At 53.3% G+C, this 15,787-nt stretch overlaps 1 protein-coding gene across 1 annotated transcript in view; it reads left to right on the top strand.

Moving 5' to 3' along the window:
* The window catches only part of MYO18B (myosin XVIIIB), a 232,770-nt gene extending 224,911 nt beyond the window's left edge, over positions 1-7,859 (top strand). The window contains exons 43-44 of the mRNA XM_066370610.1: positions 4,184-5,459; positions 7,663-7,859. Coding sequence (XP_066226707.1) covers positions 4,184-5,447 — 1,264 coding nt within the window. The 3' untranslated portion in view covers positions 5,448-5,459; positions 7,663-7,859. The remainder of the gene's footprint in view (positions 1-4,183; positions 5,460-7,662) is intronic.
* The last annotated feature ends 7,928 nt before the right edge of the window (positions 7,860-15,787 follow it).

The following is a 15,787-nucleotide window of genomic DNA, read 5'->3' as shown; positions in this document are numbered from 1 at the left end:
AGCTTTCTACCTGGACGGAGGGTGCATGACGTCAGGGAAGAAAAAAGCATGAGCTTCAGATCTGGCTAACCAGGGTTCGATCCAGGCCCTGCAGCTTAGTAGCTTGACCTTGAGCAAACGGTTTCTCACCAGTGAACCTCAGTTTCCTCACCTGCAAGATGGGGTGATGAGTCTGCTCCTGGTGAGGCAATGTAGACAGCATTGCACACATCGGTGCATTTTTCATTCCTTACTCGGTGTCTGTGGAGCGTGCTCTGCTGTGACAGAGCATGGTGGCAGGTCCACGGGACTGCCTGGCCGGCTCCCTGTGATAACAGGGGTGTGAGAACGCTGTGTCGTTTTGGATAGACTAAAGGGCAGGCAGCAGAAGTCTCCAAGATGTTTCTGGAGTCTCTGCTTAGAGAATCACAGTGCCCTGCCTGGCATTTGTCCACACCTATCTCCCGGTGACTCAGAGAGCTTTCTATCCATCATTCCTTCCCTGTCCAAGGCTCTGGGAGGCAGGCACAGTGACATCTTGATTATCCACCAGCCATCCATCACAGGAGACTGATGGAGGGGAGTTCTAGCTGAGCCAAGCCATCCAGTGACGATGGCTAAAACAAACAAACAAACAAACAACAACTGAGTCTTCCCAGGCCCCTAGCTGGGGCAGAAGTAGAGAGGACCATCCTGTCTCAGACAGCAGAACTAGGACCCTAGGACCCTCACCCGGAAGCCTGCCTGAAGACATCTGAATTCAGATGAAATTCTGCCGTCTCCATGCAGAAAGGAGTGGGTGCAGGGAGCCTCTTACTCTGAGTGGAAATACAGACAGGCAATAGAAAAAGATGTCGCAGAGATGTGGGTGCATTTCTGAATGGTAGACCCAGGAGGTAGTGCTCAGCCCGGGCTTGTTTCTTCTCTCCCTCTTCCTCCTCCCTCCCAGCGCTTTCCTTTCTCCTCGCTACCCACACCCTCTCCTCGCCAGCCTCCCAGCAGTCTACACTGGTTGGCTTGTGTTTCTGTTTCAAGCCCACCAGCTGAGGCTATAAAGGCACCAGACACGTCTTAAAAGGTGGGACTCGGCCCAGCCTACCCTCGAGACCTCAGGCCCTTGGGCCCCTTGGCAGAGCTCAGTGATCCCAATCTGGTAACAGCCGGGCAGGAGCCAGACCGCCCCCAGTCTGGCAGAGCCGGGGTCCCTATGGCTTGGGATCAGTGAGTCTGTGGGCTCTGTCCTGAACAGCAGCAGGCACAGGCTGGGACCACCAGACCCCACTCCGGGGCTGCTGATGGCTTGGCAGGCCCCAGCCTGTCCCACCTTCTGGTTGAAGATGAGGAAGGCAGATGCCCAGCTGCCAGCCTGCACCGTCTGCGCCCCTGCCCTCCGTGCCCCTGCCTTTGCCCGTCTCTCTTCCTCTCCCTGCTCTGCCTCCATCACCACTGGGCTCCTCCCTCTCCCCCCGCCCCTCTCACTCCCACCTCTCTGCTGTGTGCTGCTCCCTCTCCTGCCACTTCTCTTTGTCCCTACTCCCCTTTTCTCATCCTGCCTCCTTCCTCTTCCTCGGAGGCTTGGTTTCCAAGGTAGACGTGATTCACCGTAATACCGTTGACTGAGCACGCACTGTGCCGGCTCAGAGGGCGCAGAAATGCGTCGGCGGGATCCTGACAGTACGGGCTCGGGCTCCCCCACCTCCTCTCCTGCTGCCCTTTCTTTTTCCTCGTCCTCTTCCTGCTCCTCCTGGAGCTTCTCTCCCCCTCCCTTCCTTCATGCCCTGTCTTGGCATCCACAGCCAGCACTGGGGGTGGGAGCCGGGGTGAGCGGGATGGCAGAGTCCCGGGTGATTCTGCGACAGGAGCCCTCGATGCCACCGTCCCCACGTGGCAGGTGACAGATGAGACTGAGCGCCCGAGACACGTTCATCACACCCGACTCCCTTCAGGGGCCAAGACAGGATGGAAATGACTTCTGTCAGCTCTGTGGCAACCCACTACTCTGGCTGCTCCAAGCTGTTTATTAAAAAAATAATAAAGCAAAAGGTGACAATGCCCTCTTGCCATGAATTAGGGGAACAATTCCAAAGCAATGATGTTGACAAACACACTTTCAGGTGATCATACAGGAGTTCTCAGCTCCTCCCCAGCCCGTGTCCAGCTGCGGCCGAGATGGAGACTGACAGCCAAGAAGCGGGGAGGCGGCAGCTGCTCCGGGCACATTGTGTGGCTTCGGTTTTATCCATGGGGGCCGACCCTCCTTAGCAGTGAGGGGACGCGAGGCCACCTGCCCGTCCCTTCTCTGCTCCTCCCTCTTGGAACTTCAGCCGAGGCTTTCACTGGGCCCCATGGTGGGCAAGGCTCAGGAGAGTCAGAGGTTATTAGTAGTCATGCTGGTTACCACTAACTGTTCATTATGAAGAGCCCTTAGTGACTGGTTATTAATCATTCCTCATGACTGGGACCATTATTTGAAGACCGAGGTGCCCGACCCTGTGCCCAGGGCTTTTCGTTTATCCCCTGACTTCCCCATGAGGTCTGCATGAGAACTGGTGTGGGGGTGGGATGGAGGGGGAGATCAGAGGGCACAGCAGGTACAAAGCCCAGGGCAGGAGGGGCTCGGCCGTGCTGGGAGCCTGGTGTGGCTGGAGCAGGCGAGCGTGAGGGCCGCTCAAGGTGGGATGTTGGGAAGGGAGAGAAGCAGCTTGACCCGGCAGGAGACGGGCTGAGGATGGGGAGAGGGTGGGTGATGGAGGTGGCTCACCTGCTCCGTGACCTTCACCCTGTGTCTCCCTGCCACACCCACACCGTGACACTGGTCCTCACCTGGCTGACCTCGGGAGTGAAAGAGCAGACCCAGCGCTGGGCCTGTCACTCATGGTGCCCTTTAACAGAACCCCAATGCCATGGCAACCTCCCACAGATCCTGGGTCTGGGGTGGCTCCTTCCAGCCCCAAAGGAGAGGGGTGTAGGGGGGGGTTGGAGCTCTGGCCTGGGGAGCTCGGGAGCCGGTGTCTCAGTCTCTGCCCACATCCCTGGACAAGACCCTGATCCCCTGCCCTCCCTTCCCCACTGGGCGTCCGCTCCAGGGCCACTGGCTTGGCTTCCTTCCCAGACTCCAAAGCCCTTTGGGTTACGGCCCTGTCCTCTGTGGTCACAGGGTGGGAATGGGGATATCACACTGGGGTGAGCAAGAAACCTTCCTCAAAGTCCTGACCACCTTTCTGTGTGGAGGGCTAACTCCTGTCATAACAGAGCAATGACACAGAGATGGGGACAGTGACCAGAGGCCTGCGTGCACGGCACTCCCAGCCTCAGCGATCCGTCCCCAGCCCCTGGCTTTGTCTGCCGTGCCCAGACTCGGATGTTCGGCACCCCTCCTGCTTTCTTATAAATTACAACTTTGCTGGTGGGTGGGGATGGCGTTCTTTGTCTTAGGGGAAGGACAAGTCAGTTTTTACTTATTAAAGGAATGATTGGCAGGCTCCAGTCTCTCCGGGAAGCAACACCCTGCAATTGACAGCCTAGGCCCCTTGTTTTCAGGAGGAAAGTGATTTCGGCTCAGCTGCCGCCCAGTGACTCTGCGTGGATGCCGAGCCCAGTGCTGTCCCAGAATAGAGACTGTCTGTCCTCTGCTGTTGCTCTTGGGGTCATGAGGATTTCATGTCAATTTTGTCCTGTTGGAGGGACCATGTTTTACCCCACCCCTCCCGTGAAACAATCAGGGGTGTCACAGAGCGCCCCACTGAGGCGTATGTTTGGGGTCATTTCCTTTCAGAAGCCCTTCTGGTGGGACTGTCATCTGGGCTTGTCCCTAAATAAATAACCAGCCTCCTGCAGGTCCCTCTTGTGTCTTCAAGAAGCAAATGACTGATTTCACAGTAGGCTCTGGGACGCTGGATCCCATCATGTCAGATATGACGCCTCATAAATCCAAGTCACTCGTCCTAGCTGTGGTTTTAATCTACTCGAACGTACTTAGCTGGGTTTAATTATAGACCGAAATTGCATTTCAGAGAGCGACAAGAAATCATTTACATGGCTTGAATTTGCGCATTCAATCATACGGTTCATTTGAGAATGCGGTAGGGATGGCATTTCCAAAGAAAAATAATATTAGTGCCTGGGCTTAGTGGCTCTTGCACCGCTTGCACAAATTGTATGAATTGCACAGTTTCCACCAACCACATCTTTCTTGTTGGCACAGGGCGAACGAAGAGGCTGGCAATGCCGAGAGGACCCAGCAGGCGTCGGCACTGAGAGGAGCCCGGGACGCCCCTAGCAGGACTGCGAGGGACAAGTCCCTCTCTCCCCTCTCTCCCTTCTCTCCCCTCTCTCCCCTTTCCCGCCATCGGCAAAAGTACTGCCATTCGGGGGATGGTGAAGAGTGTGACATCCAGAGAAAGCCCACAGAGGCCTTAGGAGCTCCGTCTTCTTCCCCGTCTTCCCGGAGGACAGACACGCCCCCGGTGTCCAGGGCGAAGCTGCCCAGCCCCTCGGCGGCCCTGTCGGAGTTCGTGGAGGGGCTGCGGAGGAAGAGGGCCCAGAGAGGCCAGGGGCTGGTGCTGGGCCTGGAGGATGGGCCCCCTCTCCCCATCTACCCGACCGCCGGGGCGTCCACGCTGAGGAGGGCCAGGGCAGGCAGTGACGAGGGACACCTCTCGCTGACGTCTGGGGCCAAGTCCCCCCTGGCAGCGGAGGGCTGCAGCGGGGCACCAGCCGGTCTCCTGCGGTCCACCAGCCTGAAGTGCATCTCTTCCCAGAGCGGGGAGGCCACCCCGCTGCTCCCTGAGAAGCCCAAGACCCGGTTCAGTTCCTGCGAGTCCCTCTTAGAATCAGGGCCAGGCATGGGGAGGAAACTGAGCTCCCCCACCACACCCGGGGACACGCTCCTGTCGCCCACGCTGCGTCCCCGGAGGCGCTGTCTGGAGTCGTCACTGGACGACGCGGGCTGTCCGGACCTGGGGAAGGAGCCGCTCGTCTTCCAGAATCGCCAGTTCACCCACCTCATGGGGGAGCCTCTGGGCAGCGACCCGTTCAGCTGGAAAGTCCCAAGCCTCAACTATGAACGCAAGGCCAAAGTGGATTTTGATGACTTCCTCCCAGCCATCCGGAAGCCCAAGACTTCGAGGCCCTTGGCTGGAGCAGCCAAAGACGGGCAAGACAGTTCACAACATTCAGACGTCCACTTTGAGACGGAAGAGGCCGACCGGACCTTTCTCTCAGGGATCAAGACCATTTTGAAAAAGAGCCCAGAGTCCAAGGAGGACCCCGCTCACCTCTCCGACTCTTCCTCTTCCTCCAGCTCCATCGTGTCCTTCAAAAGCGCCGACAGCATCAAGAGTCGACCACGGATCCCACGGCTGGAGGGTGACGGTGGCGAGCGCACGTCCCCGGACAGCAGAGAGCCTGGGGCAGGGAGGAGAGATGAGGGTGTGGAGAGCATTATGAAGAAGTACCTGCCGAAGTAGGAACCAGCTCAGGTAAAAGCCCCAGCTGGGGGCGTCCCGGGGGGGAGAAACAAGCTCACCCACCCAGCGGGCCAGCGTAGAAGAAATTCGTGGCTGCTGCTGCTTTTTATACTGTGGCTGATTTTCTCCAGGAAGAGGGTCTTAGGGGTTTTGATTTATCAGGAGCCCTCTGGTCACGTGCCACCTGTTTCTTTGTACTTTATGTTATAGACACTCAGAAAGTGAGAGGGCCCTGGGGGACAATGCTAAAGATAGTGCTGGACCTTTAAAGTCTCTCCGACCCTTCATCTGTTTTCTCCATTCTGCCTGAAGCTGGAGGAGCTGTGATGTCCTTCTGTCCCATAACGATGGGTGATGGTGGTGGTGGGGTCCGGCCAGGGTGGAGAGGCCTGGGGAATAGCAGAGTCCAACTCCTGCACTAAATATACAGGGACAGACTGAGGCCCAGGGGTAGGGAGTGGGGACACGTGCCAAGGTTACAGAGCAGCAGCGTGGGGGAAGCAGTGCTTTTTTCCCCGCCTTCTGCTCCCAGTCCTAATCCTGGCTCTTCTCTGGAAGAAAGGCAGGAAGAGGAATTGATGGTGAACAATGGCTTCCTTTCATTGAGTGGTCATTTAGTACCCACAATCACCCCAAGAGGCGGTTACTAGTGTTTATTCCCATTTTACAGGTTGACACACTGAGAATCAAAGAGGTTAAGCCACTTGTACCAGATCACTCAGATAGAACAGGGATCTGAAAGTCCAAAATTGCCACTTTTATTTGTAATTCTTTTCCTTGGGTCCATAGTCCGGCCATCTTCCTGCATAAACTCAGCCACTCTGATGGAGCTGGATCTGTAAAGAGGTTGCCTCCATCAGCCCCCAAAAGAGGTGGACCTTGTAGTCATATATCAAAAGGGGTGTTGGAACTCGCAGACTCCAACCTCACTGTTGAACCAATGAGAGAGACCTCAAGATCAAGGTCCCTGAGTGGGTCTGTGGTCAACCAGCCATCTTGACTCCCAGTTTATTGCCCTCTGCCCAGAGGCAGGACTAGCCCCTGACAACCTCTCCAAGGGCATGTTCAAATCTCAGGGCGCTGAACATCACACGTCGTGGCCCCAACTGACAAACAGAGCCCCTTAGGGCAGGATGCGCATCAGTGGAGGAGGAGGAAGAACCTCCCCCCAGGTCCTGACACAATACAAACCCACAGACCAGGGGCAGTCCATGGCCACATTAATCTCCCCCTTATCAAAGCTCAGAACTCACAGCTGCTCCAGGCTCAGGCTGCAGGTGAGCACTCCGCCAGGGCCTGGCCTCACTCCCCAGCCCTCCTCCCGAAGGCACCCGGGACCAAAACGAGCTGGGCACGCCCTCCACTTCTGCAGACCTGCTACTTTGAGAGACACCATCAGCCCATCAAAAAGCCATTGCCCCGTCCGTGGAGATGGTCTCGGATGTTTCAGAGCAAATTAATTTGACTTTACATGGCCTTCTCTCTGCTCTCAATTACCGAGGAGAGATCTGATACTCATTTACATTATTATGCTCTTGGGGACACAGAACGCAGTTCCAAAGGCCAAGTAAAGGGCACATGTCCATAATGGGAGCAGCCCTTAGCAGCAGTCATCATGGAACATCTTGTCTCTGCCATGTCTTTTTAAACTCAAGGTCCCTTCCCCCTCCCAGCAGTGCTCACTGTGATAACACAACACCGGCCTAAAAATGTACCTCTGCCCTGACTTCCTCGCTGGAGTCTTGAGCTAAGCAGTGCAGCCCCGTCCCCCGTGATGCACACATGTGACAGGATTCGGAACCAGACGAGTGCAGGTCTTCCTGTCGCTGGCCACGAGACCGTGGGCGAGCGATGTGACTTTGCTGGGCATCTGTTTTCTCAGCTGGAAGATGGAGATGATAATACCAACTACGCAGAGTAGCATTGTGAGTCGGGGGAGAATGTAGAGAGACGACAGAGCCCGGCACCCAGCGCCCACGTAGAATGTCAGGTTACCTGCTCAGGGACATCATGGTCCTTCAGGCACCCGGTCCCCATTTCCCGCCACATGTTTCCCTTCTGCCGCCTATGCATCTTTATTCTTCTTGGTGGGGTCTCTGCAGGATGCCACCTGGGAATATGGGCCACCAGCCCCCCCCACACACACTTTTGCTGTCCTCACCAGGATGCACTTCCAGTGTCCCATTTACCAGCTCTGACCTACGTTTGTTTCCAGCCTCCTGAGATGCACTGCCCTTGAAGACTTCCCAGCTCCACAGAGAGACCGACCTGGCCTCCCCAGGGGCACTCAGTCCAGACGCAGCCAGCGTGGCCGCCCCCCAGAGGCGAGAGGGGCCCAGCAGGGGCCTATCCTGGGGGTCATGGGGTTCCCAGTGTGTTCGATTGGTGCAAAATAAAGTATTGACTTCTTGACACCTGTGCCTTCCCTCTGTTTTATGGTCCTGTTCCCTGGGACTCTGGAGGTTGACGGGCTATAGCTGGGGGTTGAAAGGCTCTAAGGAATAGAACCAACCCAAACTCTTTGTAGTTTGGGGTGAAATACTGCTCTTTCTCTCCCTGTATGTCTACATGCAGTGGTCTTGCTCCTTTTCTTCATTTGGCCAGGTTCAGCACAAGTGTCATCTCCTCCAGGAAGTCTTCCCTGATAAGTCAAACTGAAATAACTTCTCCATTCTCCCTTAACTCCCATACTTACCTCTATCATATTTCCCTTGTCTATTTACTGTCTACATTGTGTGTGTATGTGTGGGAAAGCAGCCAAGGAATTTTGATAAATGAATGAAGGAACTAGTGAACAAATTAATGAGCCTACACACACTGAATGCATGCTCACACTGACATATGGGCATCCCTACAAATATCTGCCCATATCAACATTCAAGAATGTGCGAACATCTGCTCCCAGCCACCCATACACCTGCTGGCATACACAGCCCTACCACACACACACACACCAATATGCACATGCCCATAAACTACATTCATAGGCACACCTGTAGCTTGGATACCTGCTTCTTCAAACATCCTTGAAGTATTAACAGAAGAACTATTGCCTGTTTCTTGATCACATACTATGTGCAAACCACTGTGTTGAGTGCTGTACACAGTATATCTCACCACAGCCTAACGAAAGGTCCCAGAGATAAATACACTTATTATTCTTTATTTACAAAGATGGAACTAGCTATGCCCGCATTTGAGTAGCCTTTGTGCTGACTCTCTTTTCATCCCCACTGGCATAGACCCCATGCCCTTCCCCAAGTGGGCCTCTGTCCCCAGGAAGCTCTTGGGTAACCAACCACAGCTCCCACCAGTGAGAGAAAAGTCCTGTTTGCATCACTGTTGTGTTTCCTGGGGCTACTTGTAACAAAGTGCTGTAGAATGGGTGACATAAACAACAGAAATGTATCATTTCATGGTTCTGGAGGCCAGAAGTCCAAAGTCAAGGTGTTGGCAGGGTCGGTTCCTTCTGGAGAGCCGTGAGGGTCCCTCTCTTGGCCTATATAGGTGGCCATCATCTTCATCCTTTACACTGTCTTCCTTCTGTGTGTGTCTGTCCCTGTGTCCGAATTCCTCCTTTTATCAGAACACCAGTCGTATTAGATTCGGGCCCGTCCTAATGACCTCATCTTGACTTGATTACCTGTGCAGAGATCCTGTCTGCAGAGAAGGTCCCGTTCAGAGGTGCTGGGGGTTAGGCTGTTTCTTTGGGAGGATTGATTGAGAGACACAATTCAACCCATAACAACTTCCCAGTTGGAGCTCGTGCCAAGAAGGGGAGCTCTTAGCTCTGGTCTCCTCCCCAGAGGCTGTGGGTAGGTGCAGGAAGGGGAGGGCAGCTGAGAAAGAAGGAAAGTCACTGAATCCCATCAGGAAAGACCTCACCTTTCCCCCGTCTTTCTGGTGGAGCTGGCCAGTGGAAGAGTGGACCGAAGGCCGCATCTTCAAATGCAGCCACATTCTGAAGTATACGAGGTGTTAAGGTTTCAGACACATAAATTTTGTAGGAGTCCCAATTCAGCCCACAACACATACTATGCAAGAATAGGTCGAGGTTTAAATTTATTCATAGTAATTATTATTCATGTCATAATCTGATAAATACGTCCCAAGCTGCCAGTTTGATCCCCAAAGAAAAGCAAAGATGGATGTCGGGAGAAGGTTCCCACCATCTCCCTGGCACTGAAGATTTGCAGATATTAATAGATCCGGTACCTGTGAGTTTCCATGAGCTCTTCCTGTGCCAGCAGGATGACTCATTCTGACAATGTTTGTTGAGCATCCGCTACGTGCGGGGCACTGTTTCCTGAACTGGGGATCGATGTGGAGCAAGCAGAACGCCCCCTGCTTTGCTAGAGGGAACATCCTGGCCAGGGAGACAGACAAGAAAATAAATATGTTGTCAGAGAGTGAGAAGTGCTGGAAAGGAAAATAAAGATGAAGTTATCTTGTGAGTTCCCTGCTAAAGATGTACTGGACGTTGATTTTATGAAGTATGTTTTTGTAAAGGAAGAAACCTGTCATATTATTCTTCAATGATGAGCAAGCGATGTACCACCCGGAAAAGCATCAGCCCGAGTAATAACGGCAAAGCTTTCTACCTCATTGTTCAGCGGGACAGAGACATCTGGGGATGCTCAGAGAGGCAGCTGAACATCCTGGAACATGACACCTGTCCCCTGCCTCTCAGAGCCACCAACCCAGCACAACCTGTTGCAGAATGTACTACTGACTCCTGTACTGGGTCCTCCTCCCTGCAAGCTGACTCCAGAGATTCCACAGTGGACCCTGTTGTCATGGCAGCATCATGACAACAGGACCCCGAGCCTTCACTTCTGTGGTGTCTGCTACCTGGAGTATCGAAACGGCTCATGCTCTGAACTCTGCCTTCTCCTCCCTGTAGTCGGGTCACTTCTTTCTGAGCCCCCTCTACCCATCTGGACAATGGGTCTAGCCAAGGGCCAGCCCCCCAGCATCCTGTGAGGCACCTGACGTTCACGGAGCACACAGCACAGGGCGTGGCAACTAGCCTGCAGTACAGGGTGGCACCCCTGATCTTTGGGGGCAGAAACACTGCTCCCTGATGGCCAAGTCTGAGGCTCCAGTGGCATGGCCGTGCCCGGCTGCAGCTTCCCTGCTAACATCACCAAAGGGACTTCAAAGGTGAGAGTGTTGGAGGTCACGGATGCAGTGGCCACCCCAAATGTCTTCTCTTACTTCCAGACACAGAGGCCATTTTAAACAGTGTGTCTAGGTCTTTAAAAACAAAACAAAAACAAACAAAAAAACTAGACTCTAAGGACTAGAAGAAAGCCTCAAGATAATTATACAGGTAATGAAATCAAGGCTCCCAGAAAAAAAACAACAAAAAACAAACAAACAAAAAAACCGATGTATCCAAAGATACTCAAAGGCAGATCTGTGTTAGAACTCAATGAACACTTATTCATTCAGTAGGTGTTTATTGACCTCACGGCCCCGTGTCCCTGGCACTGCTGAGGGCACTGAAGACAAAGCCGAGAACAGGGTGACCCTGTGAAGTTCACGGTCTACAGGAGGAGACAGGAAATAAACTTGGCTGTGCCCCTGTCACCTGATGCCCCAACTGTCGTCTGCCTCCTGTGTCTGCACCAGCCCAGCCCTGTCCCAAGGCCCCCAGCTCTCTGCACAGTTCGGGGCTGAGGAATTGAGGTACTGCATTCTTCCTCGATCCCAAAGCTCATAACTGGGAAGAACAGAAGAGGGGAACCTGGCAGCAGGGTCAGATACAACCATGGGAGGCTCTAGGTGTAATTAAGGCCCGGCCAAGCTCCCCCACTTGTCCGTCAGGGGTGATGGGCAGCCTGGGCTGTGTCCCCACTCTCGGCCTGGCTGCTTATTTACCTTTCAATGTGGGCAGCTACCTTCAGAGCAAACGGTGACAGACACTAAGCAGCAGTCCTGGTGACAAGGTGAGAGAGTGTCCTTGTCACCCTTTGTGAGGAACAATCATAGCTCCCACTCCTTGGATGTCTGCTAGGAGCCAGGAGCTGTGCTTGGCGATCTTCAAATAGCACTTCTAAGAGGCAGGTGTTGGGGAACGCTGCCCTATCAATCACTCTATGCATTCTATGCCTGCAAGGGAGAATTAAAAATGACTCAAAACGCTGCTTGGTAACTAGCTTCATGAAGGCCCGGTGGCCCTCCTGTGGGCTCTCAGCATACTCCTGCAGCTTGCAGAGCTCCATGGAATGGCTTCTCCATCTCCTGTGCTCTAGGTTGGTGGTCTTCCTGCTCAGGCTGGCTGCAGAGATGGGGGGGGGGGGGGACATAGCTGCATCTGCCAAAGCTCTTGGCCTGACCTTGCCCCCAGCTTGTGCTTGGAGGGGAGGGTCTGCAGTAGGAGGTGGGAGGACTCTGGGGGATGCAATCCTTAAAGGCACAGTGGCCTTGCCCCCTGGCAAACAGTCCGGTGGCTATGGTGAACTCTGGCCAATTAAGTCAATGGCAGTCATTGTTCAGGGCAGGTGGAGAAGAGGACAAACCAGGATTGGGCAGAAGGTAAACATGGGAGGAGAGGGTTGAGGGTTCCTCCCCTCAGATCAGGCATGGAAGTTCAAGGAGGACAAGAAGACGAACAACCCAGGGCTCTAGCTCCAAACCAGGCATTCCTGCTAATAATACCAAGGGCCATGCTTGGCAGCGTAGACAGGTCAGCTGGCACGACATGCCCCTTCACCTTCGCCATCTCCCTTGGATCCAACAAAGCCAACTCTGCCTGCTCTGTGTGGGCGGTAATGGGGTCCTGTCTCTAGGAACTGGCCCGGGTTTAGTCTTATCTGTACTAGCTTTTAAGCCGTGACCTCGAGCGGTTCAATAAATCCCTCTAAACCAGTGGTCCCCAACTTTTTCTGGGCCACGGACCGGTTTAATGTCAGAAAATATTTTCACAGACCGGCCTTTAGGGTGGGATGGATAAATGTATCACATGACCGAGACAAGCGTCAAGAGTGAGTCTTAGATGGATGTAACAGAGGGAATCTGGTCATTTAAAAAAAATAAAACATCTGCGGGAGTCTGTCTGACTGCCTCCCCATTTCCAACTTCAGAAAAATACAAAAATAAATAAATAAATAAATAAATAATTTAAAAAGCCCTGGCCGGTTTGCTCAGTGGTAGAGCGTTGGCCTGGCGTGCAGAAGTCCCGGGTTCGATTCCCAGCCAGGGCACACAGGAGAGGCACCCATCTGCTTCTCCACCCCTCCCCCTCTCCTTCCTCTCTATCTCTCTCTTCCCCTCCCGCAGCCAAGGCTCCATTGGAGCAAAGTTGGCCCGGGCGCTGAGGATGGCTCTGTGGCCTCTGCCTCAGGTGCTAGAATGGCTCTGGTTGCAACAGAGCGACGCCCCAGATAGGCAGAGCATCGCCCCTGGTGGGTGTGCCGGGTGGATCCTGGTCGGGCGCATGCGGGAGTCTGTCTGACTGCCTCCCCGTTTCCAACTTCAGAAAAATACAAAAATAAATAAATAAATAAATAAATAAATAAACAAATAAATAAATAAAACATCATTCAGACTTAAATATAAATCAAACGGAAATAATGTAAGTTATTTATTCTTTCTCTGCGGACTGGTACCAAATGGCCCACGGACCAGTACTGGTCCATGACCCGGGGGTTGGGGATCACTGCTCTCGACCTTGGTTTCTTCTCCAGCAATAAGGGGTTAGAGGGAAGACGGATTTTAGAGCCTGTCTGGGCTGCAAAAACACCAGGACAAGGATGATGTGCCCACAGGAGTCCCACCTTTTCCACAGTTTCGCTTTCCGGGGTTTCAGCCTCCTGCTGTCCAACAACGTAAAATGGAAAGAAAGACTTCATAATCGTGCATCACTCCCAGCAGTGCGCTGAAAGCTTGTGCCCGCCCGCTCTGTCCCACCCGGGGCATGAGTTATGCCTTTATCCAGCCTCTCCACACTGTATACCTTCCTCTCCCATTAGTCACTTAATTTCTGGCTCAGTTATCAGATCGACTGTCACGGTATCTCAGTGCTGTTGTTCCGGTCACCCTCAGAGTAGCCCAACGTTGTGTCCCAATGCCTACGTCAATCATCACACTTCATTTCATGACATAGGCATTGTAGCATCTCACATCATCACAAGAGGAAGGGTGAGTACAGTACAATAAGATATGGAGAGAGAGAGAGAGAGAGAGACCAGTTGTATGTAACTTTTATTACAATATGTTGTTACAATTGTTTTAGTTTATTATTGCTCTTAATCTCTTTTTGTGCCTAATTTATAAACTTTATCATAGGTGTGTATGCATAGGAAAAATCATAGTCTATAGAGGGATCGGTACTACCCACAGTTTCAGGGAGCTACTGGGGGTCTTGGAACATATCTCCCATGATAGGGAGCCACTGTATTTTATAGGGAAGGAAACGGAGGCTGGGAAGCCCTGGTGAGGACCGAGTCAGCAATGAAGGAGCTGGGATCGGAATCCGGAGCTCCCGACCCCTCGGTCAGGACTCTTCCTTAGGTGGTCCCTCTGGACTTCTTCCATTGTCATGGCCGGGTCATCAGGCCAGTTTGGGGAGAGGCTAAAAGGGGGGTTGGTTCTGCCATAGGTGGGGACACCCTAAGCCAGGGTCCAGCCCCGTCAGTCATTCATCTCTGTTGTCAGCTCCGATCTCAAACCACCCCCCTCAAAGGTGGGGAAGGACGTGGCGCGGGGATGGCTCCGCGGTTGCCCGGCCAGTTCCACTGACTTCGAAGGAACCCAATTTCATGCCTACTGGGTAGAGTGACTTATACCAAATTGCAGTGCCATGAGGTGCCATCAGATAGATTTAAATGTGTCCTCTCTAAGAGAGAGGTAACTGAAATGATCCTCGCTGCTGGTGGTTCAGTTGCAGGTAACAGTTGTCTCCATCAGAGCTCGGTGGGTGCCGTGGCTCATGGTCCCTGGACTGCTGCCCACCCTACCTTTGCATGGAGATCCCTGAGGCAAATTTGGAAGGCAGGGGCTGGGAGAGGGGCAGGCAGGGATGTTCTCTGTGGCCGAGGAGCAGACACTGCAGGCAGGGAAGTGTCTTTTTATTCAGGGGCAAGGACAAATGCTAAATAAGAAAAGAGAGCAAAATAAGCAAGCAGTGCCTAAATAGATAATGAAAAGTGGGGGGTGTGGAGTAAGGAGGGCTGAGGGTGTTAAGAGCAGTATGGAGGGTATTGTAGACACAGTAGGGCAGAGGAAGACTCCTTAAGAAAGAGACATCTAAGTAAGAGATCTGCAGGGTGTGAGACTGACATCCATGTCTGTAAATTTGGGAAAAGCATTCCAAACAGAGGGAACAGCCAATGCAAAGGCCCTGAGGTGGATGTGTGAATGACGTGCTTAGCATCTGGAAGGAGGCCAATGTGGCTCGAGTTAGGTGAGGGAAGAGGAGTGGTGGATGAGGTTGGAGAGGTGACGGGAGCCAGGTGGTGTAGGATTTTATAATATAAAGATGGTGGCTTTTAACACAGAAACATTTGGGAGCCATTTAGGGTGATCAACCATCCCACTTTGCCCTGGACTAAGAGGATTCCTGGGACAAAGGACTTTCAGTGCTAGGAAAGGTCCCAGGCAAACCAGGACAAGATGGTCACCCTAGAGCCATTGCAAGGTTTAGAGCTGAGCTGTGACGTGATCTGACCTTAGATTTGTAAGGATCACTCTGGTTGTTGGGTAGAGAATAGACTCCAGAGGACAAAAGCAGAATGAGGGTAACAGTCTATAGGCCACCAGTCAAGGTGAGGGATGAGGCAGCTCCTGCCAGAGTGGTGGCAGTGGAGGTGGTGGGAAGTGGTGACCCTCTGGGTAGATTTAGAAGGCAGCATCCACTGGAAAGAGAAATTAGTGGGTGCTCCCTGCATGGGCAACCTGGCAGGTGGCCTCCTGGCAGGTGACATGCCCAGCCTTCCCTGCATGAGATGAGAAGCCGGTGCATCTCTGCCTTCCCTGGGCTTCTGCTCAGCCCCACCTCTTCCCGGGTGGGAGGAGCCGGGGAGCAGGGAGTCGCTGCGTCTTCTGAGCACTCTTCAGGATGTTGTCATCATGGCTCTGGCTTGCAGGTGCACAGAAGGCGGGGCATGGACTGTCTTGTCACAGATGAGGAGGTTGAAGATCAGAGAACGCTATAGACTCATGGTGCCCAGAAAGTGACTTGTCAGAGTTGGGACTCCCACCTTCACCTAGTGTCAGGCAGGCCTGGGTTTCCGTGCCAACCCCAGCAGAATGTAACTCACCTGGGACATTTCTAGGTCTGTTTTCTCATCTGTGAGATGGAGTTGGTGGCCCTTGCTTGCTTCATCATCATAATA

This window comes from Saccopteryx leptura, chromosome 2 (assembly GCF_036850995.1).
Source record: "Saccopteryx leptura isolate mSacLep1 chromosome 2, mSacLep1_pri_phased_curated, whole genome shotgun sequence".
Classification (NCBI taxonomy): Eukaryota; Metazoa; Chordata; class Mammalia; order Chiroptera; family Emballonuridae; genus Saccopteryx; species Saccopteryx leptura.
Note: the sequence above shows the minus strand (reverse complement) of the source record. Positions and strands in the feature narration are given on the sequence as shown.